The sequence below is a fragment of the Asterias amurensis genome, chromosome 13, assembly GCF_032118995.1.
Source record: "Asterias amurensis chromosome 13, ASM3211899v1".
NCBI classification, from domain to species: Eukaryota; Metazoa; Echinodermata; class Asteroidea; order Forcipulatida; family Asteriidae; genus Asterias; species Asterias amurensis.
In genome coordinates, this window is record NC_092660.1 from 10,616,924 (window position 1) to 10,623,803 (window position 6,880).

Consider the following 6,880-nt stretch of genomic DNA (forward strand, 5'->3'; position numbering starts at 1 on the left):
AACACTTAAAGAGTGGCAAGATGGCAACACAAATCACTTGGTGTGTTCGATTAGCTCCCCGGGACCACCCCAGTGTACTCATCCTGGTGAGCCCCTGAATTGTAAACTTTCTCCAGCATTCACACTAATGAATCTTGGAACAGCCGACTGGAACTACTTTCGTTGTGTGCATTTCGCTCGTTTGAGAATTCACAAAAAGATTGTAAAATAATTTATCTCAAGATAAAGCTGCAAAGTTAAATTATTCTACCAGCCCACATTGATACAAAAGTACTCTTCGAAAACAAAAATACTTAATGATCACAAAGTCGCTGTTTTATGGGTGAAAATGTGTGTCAAACTTACTGAAAATGTTTCGCTGAATTACAATCAAAATGTCCTGGAGTGCAGGGTCATGGGTTCGAATCCCTTCTTCTGAATACTTTTCACAGAGTTTAGAAAGTACAAAGTAAACGGCGCTTATCACACATGGGTGCATAAAATAGCATTCTTTATTCTCAATACAATTATTACCGGTACATCTATTACATCATAGTGTAGTGTGTTGCCCTGTCCACGATTTACATGTTTGAAAAGATGTGGCTTAACAACGGCATTTATCTTTGAAGAAGTCTGCTGAATTGTGTACCTTATTAAGAGTGGAATATGTGTTGAATTTCATAAGGCAAACTACCCAAGGTGTCGTTTGCCGTTTAAACAAAATTTAAAATTTATGAAAGATCATCACAAGGCCTAACATCACAAGGCCGAACAGCCACTACAAGTTGAGGGTTCACTTAATTGATTTGGGTTGTTGACCTAAATCAACTGTCACCAGGGGCACAGTGCTATTTACTCCTGGGGCTGAAACAGGGTTTCCCCTTCACAGTCCGAAAGGATGTACAAATGTAGGCCTGGGTATTATCCACTAGGAGCCTGGCTGGTAGAGCAGAATACACTACCTTCCCAACTTTATACGTTTATAATAAGCTTGGACAAGTCAAATTTTTGATGGGGATTGGTGCAACTAGTACAGTCATTATGAATAGAGCGATCAAGTCCAACACGTATTCAAAGATACTTTTGGGACTGCGTACTATTCTTTAAGGCGTGAAGAAAACAAACTTTCCAACTTTATCGGGTCCCAATGTTTGAATAAGCGCTAGATTTGCTTAGGTTATTGACAAACGAAAAAACAAATCTTTGACTAAATTTCATTGTCACGAAATCTGTACATTGCGGAATGAATTTTTTAGTTGCATTTTTAATGTATGAAAATTAAAACAATGGTTTAACTCTTGTAAATAATTGTTGTGTTTGAAATACCTTTGATTTGAAGCTTGTGTTTGTAGTTAGGCAATAAGACATGATATATCATGAAAAATCACAGGTTCTCAATCAACAAGCATATCTTTTACATTATGACTTCCGAAGTTTCTTGACAATTCTATCCAGTTTGTTCCCGAATGCCTTAAAAGAGAAACTACTAACGACCCTAGAATGTCCGGCCTTTCCGTACTTATCGGACAAGTTCTTCTTTGTCACAAACTCCCGCATGGCGTCAGCAAAACTCTGCGCTTCAGGCTCACACAGGAATCCAGTTTTCTCGTGGACTACTGTTTCCAACGGCCCGCCGCTGTTCACTGCAATGACTGGCCGCCTCATGTACATTGCCTCGATCGGGACAATCCCAAAATGTTCGTTGCTGGGAGTGTACAGTAGACAAGTGCAATTACTGAGTAGGGTGAGTTTTTCGGCATCGCTGAACGAGAGTTTGAAAGTCACATGGTCATTGAGCTTGAGCTTTTCTGTAAGCTGACGGAGTTCCAAATAATGTTCACGGTTCTCTGTGACTCGATCGTCGTAGCCACCAGCCATCAGAAGATGAACTTTTCTTTTGATTAGAGCAGGGTTTTCAAGAAGCTTTCCTGTGAAGGAAGAAGTGAAAATGCTTTAAAGTCGGTGGAATTTAAAAATTATTTTGACTTGCTGTTGTTCTTAACTTTGACATACACAAATTCCTGTTAATTTGATGTTTTCATTTTGTGTAGGCGCCTTGATCTGTTTTCTGGAAAAGTGCGCATTATAAATCCATATTATTATTATTATTAAGACCAGACCTGTAAATGATGCAGTCTTTTGATTGATTATTGAAGGGCAGCCATGATACTTGGCCATTTAAAAAAGTAGGAACATTTTATAACATAAACAGCACAAAGAGCAATGGGGAGGCAATGCTACATATCTCAATTAGAGAAAAGATTAAATGCACAGGAATAAAAAAGAAAGCTGGAGTTAGAGACCATAAGGACAATAAAACAAGCTAAATGGAGATGGGCTGGACACACTGCCCAAAGAAATGAGAACAGATGGACAAAAAGAATAATGGAAAAGAAAAAGAGGTAGACAGAGAAGAAGGTGGAGAGATGACATCAGTGTCGTGGAAGTGTCGTGGCTGAGCGGTTAAGATCACCGAATTCAAACTCTGGTATTTCTGATCAGCAGAGTGTGGGTTCGAACTCCAAGCCGTGACACTTGAGTTCTTAAGTAAGTCCTTAACCATTGCTTCGTCCTTCGGATGGGACGTAAAGCCATTGGTCCCATGTGTTGTGTAACGCATGTAAAAGAACCCAGTGCACTTATCAAAAAGAGAAGGGGTTCGCCCCGGTGTTCCTGGCTGTGGCTGCTGTTTGAGCCGTAGCACCTTGTAAACCATTATAAGGTGCTAAATAATTGGGTCTCAGAATTCATCACTGCAATAACCTATCTTTCTGAAAGTTTGTATATACTCAGCGCCTTGAGTACCTTGTTTGGTAGATACGTGCGCTATATAAGACTTCATTATTATTAGGTGTTCGGGCCAACAGCCCGGAACACCTCTTATTTTTGTTCGTTTTTTTTTTTTTTTTTGATACTTCTTCTTCTTCTTCTTCTTCTTCTTCTTCTTCTTCTTCTTCTTCTGTACGTCCCTTGTCCCCTAACAGAAACATCTTTCTAAACATCGTATGAACTTGAAACTTTACACATAGTTAAATATTCATTAGGAGAAGAAACCGTGTGAGTTACGTCATGATGACCTCATCAATTCTTGAGTTATGAATATTCAAAGTTTATTAATTCAAAAAATCATAACTTTTGATCTACATGAGGGATTCTTACAATCGAAACATCATCGGAATCGTCATTGAAAACTCTGTAAACGCCCCACAGACATGACCCCATTTTGATGTTGTCTTCCGGCTCAAAAAAGAGGTTGAACGTTTCAAAATTCACGTCTAAAGAACAACGTAAATCCCCATTGGTATGTGCATAAATATTGCACGTAGGCATACACACAACGTGTAGTGTATTAGCGGTGCAGCAGAGTCACGCTCCAGTGATCATCCATAGAGCGCGAAAAAGCTTCATGAAGAATAGTCTTCGTTCAAGGCGGTTAAAACATACATGCCCCTTACAGTCTTTTCTACAGTCGTCAATATTTCCTTAGTTCATATTTCCTAAACTACATAAGCTATTTTGACAATCTATACATCATATGAAAGGGCTTTACGTACTTTACAAAAATGGATATGTTGGTGAACTTTCGTTGACCTTTTGACCTGTTTAAACCGGAAGTGACTGTGAAATGATTTGAAAGGCCGTTGTTTATTGCCTTTTAGGTTGAAATATACATCCTTTGATGCTTTACCATCACAGCATACAAGTCTGGCAAAGGTCTGCTTTAAAACAAATATTACCGATGACGTCACCAAACATACACTTTTACTAGGGTAATCATGTTGTTTTGAAATTTTTGCAATTTGAATCATTTATTACAAAACTTGAGAACAAAGCAAGGTGTAATATTTGTTTTTTAATCCAGGCTTTTACTCCCGGAAACCGAACACCTTGAGTTTGTTCACAAACTCTCAATCTCTAGTTATTATTATTATTATCAGGGTATATCAAGGAACAACATGGACCAAAACTGCAACAAATAGAAATGAATGGCATTTAAATGAGGGCTACATCATACACAGGATGAACACATCCTGAATGATGATGATGAAATCGAAGAACAGAGATTCAAAGGATTTGTTGTATATTTTTAACTCACCGAGGGCCTCAACTGCCAAGCCAAGATTCTTCTTTCTCTCAAATCTGTTGATGGACAAAAAGAGGACGTCTGTGTTCTTTGGGAGCAGGTCACCAAGGGGCTCGACTTTCTTGTCAAAAGCAGCGAAGTTGAGAGAGGGGTAGAGAACGTCTGGTGTGATGTGACTCAACGAGGGAAATGTCTTAGCAAAAGTTTCAGCTATAAGGTTGAAAAGAAATGGATATTGAATTTTGTTAGGCCATATCTGGATTGGCGGCTACGACTGTTGCCAAAGGTTATGCTAAGGATGTCCTATACGTTACGTGTAAAGGCAGGGTTTACTTTTGGTAATTACTCAAAAAATTAATGACCATAACAACTTACTCGGCAAAAAGCAATGGAGAGCTGCTGACGTTATAAAACATTGGTAGAAATGCCCCCCTTTGAAGTAATGGAGTTTAGAGAAAGAGTTAAGTTTTTATACTGACATGTGGATCTGAGAAAGGCTTCAGTCTCGTGCTTCTGAACTTAAAGCACACAATTCTATGCAACACGGGTGTTGTTTTTCTTCTCTATATTCTTTGAACTTTGATGACTAATTGAGCCCAAATTTTCCAAGGTTTACTATTTTATGTATACGTTGAGATTCACCAAGTGGGGATACTGGTCTTACTGTTTTTACAGTTACCGAAAAAGTACCATACCTTTCAATGTATGACAGGGCAATCCAATTCGGACATTGCCTTTACATTCATAAATACCCTTAGACAGCTTTGCTATTACTATTGGTGGAGAGCATGTCACTTGGGGGTGATTAAACGTCTGATAAATACATAGCTGGAGCTTTGGCTTGGGCCTTTAAGGCTCAGCCATGACCCTGACTCATCGCCACTCTTTTTATTCCCTTACTAAAGACTGAGACTAGGGTAATGGTGGTTGGCCACTGGTTGCCATTCCCAATGGATTGCATTTAACCCTTTACCTGTAAAATCGCTGTTGACGAGTACACAGTGGGCCATCCCTGTAGTCTTCTCCTCCAGCCAATCAATGGGCCCTCTGTAAAGACGCTTCAGGAACGTTGCTCGCTTCGTCAGAAGTTGGTCAGGAAAGTGACAGTAGAAAAGCACCTGATACGTTACAAAAAGAAATTCCAGTTGCTCAATAATCTCTTCGGGTTCTTAACCATTTTATGCTTTTTGGTTTTGTATGAGGGAGTAAGTTACACCAGAAGAAAGCATAGAATATGTTTAAAAAGTGGCAAGACCTTGAAACAAATACTGGGGGGGGGGGCATTCTGGCGCCAAATGTGTGGATGTTTGGCTGAAGGATGCTGAATTGAAACAAGGTCATCGGAATAGTTTCTAATAGGTGTTTATCTAGGTTGTAAAAGCCCTACTGTGCTGTATGGAGTTATTCTACATGGTTTCTTGTGATGTTTTTTATTTATTAAATTATAAAATATAAAAAAAAAAGTAAATAAAAAAAATTGTTTTGAGTATCGGCCGAAATTTACGCATATTGCCGCAATACATGCGTATCGGTCAGATATGCTAGCTTAATGCATGGGAAGAACCCTGCTGCATTTAAACTGAATCCTGCCATCAAGAATCCTTCGTAATACCTTAGTTCGCTTCAGTTTGAGGAAAGGAATGCAAGCTGAAATCTGATCACAAAAGACGACATCATAGACCAGTCCGCTAAAGAACACCAAGTACAATGCTACATAAATCATTCGGATGTATGCGCAAAGGGCGTAACATCGACCAAAGATGCTCCTCGGTAACCAATCACCAACTGCCTTGACATCCAATGTGCCATCACTGGTCTCCTGCAATGAAAATCAGTTAAAAGAAAATAAAACCAAGATATAATATAACAAATAACCCATGACCATGTGCACGTCCCAATGTAAATGATCGGCATGCCAAGGATTATGGGTGAAATCCATGTCTAAGCATTGTCACAATGCTGATGCACAGGTGCAGTAACTATCTTGATCATTTTAGGTGCGCTGGGTTTGTTCGATGCATAACAAAAAAAAAGTAATAAAACCTGGTACAGTTACGTGCAAACTACAGCCTGGCGTCCCAGGCTGTAGGTTTTCCAAGATGAATTTTTGAGAAAAGTAAAAAATTTACTTATTATAAATATTAATAAAATAGTGGGCCCAACCTTCACTATTCTTAAATGCTTACTACTTAAAGTTAAACTAACTTAAAAAAAGGATGAATATATTAAAAGCAACAAGCTGCAATGAAATCACTGTTACTTTCACTCAGCAGCTTAAAGTTCGAATAAGCCTAAGTGCTTTCTATTCTATAAAACTATATTCATGTAGGTTACCTTGAAACAGTGTCCGGGGTCGTGATGCGCCGTCAGTATGTTCACCGAGTGGCCCCGAGATTGCAGCGCAAGGGCGGCATCGACCACCAACCTCTCCGCTCCACCGATACCTAAATCTGGATGCACGAAAACTACCTTCACCATCGTGTGAATTGACGTTTTAACCCACTTAAAATACGTACTTTCTTCTCAAGTACACTCTCTCCAAAGTTTATCAATGCGATTCGATTATTGCATCATTAAATTAAGGAAAAACAGGAAGACTTCGGGAACAATCACTTTGCAGTCGATGTTGGCAATATTTACAATGTCAAAGGTCATGATGTGCAGCAAAATGAACAGCGCCCTCTCTTGAGTGAAATTAATCATCTTGAAAAACATGTAATTGCCATTAAAAAAAAAACAAGTGTGAAGGTTCGATTTTTTTCGGTAAGCTTCATCACAGTATAGATCACCAGACATCAAACCTCCGAAATTCCCTGA

The 6,880-nt window shown here is 39.0% G+C and overlaps 1 protein-coding gene across 1 annotated transcript; it reads right to left on the reverse strand.

Moving 5' to 3' along the window:
- Positions 1-1,380: 1,380 nt before the first annotated feature.
- On the reverse strand, positions 1,381-6,694 carry LOC139946109 (alpha-1,3/1,6-mannosyltransferase ALG2-like). The gene is made up of 5 exons (XM_071943714.1): positions 6,398-6,694; positions 5,676-5,882; positions 5,037-5,181; positions 4,076-4,273; positions 1,381-1,907 (listed from the first exon to the last, which is right to left on the reverse strand). Exons 1-5 carry the CDS (start codon positions 6,539-6,541, stop codon positions 1,399-1,401), a joined length of 1,203 nt encoding a protein of 400 aa, XP_071799815.1. The 5' UTR covers positions 6,542-6,694; the 3' UTR covers positions 1,381-1,398.
- Between the last annotated feature and the right edge of the window lie 186 nt (positions 6,695-6,880).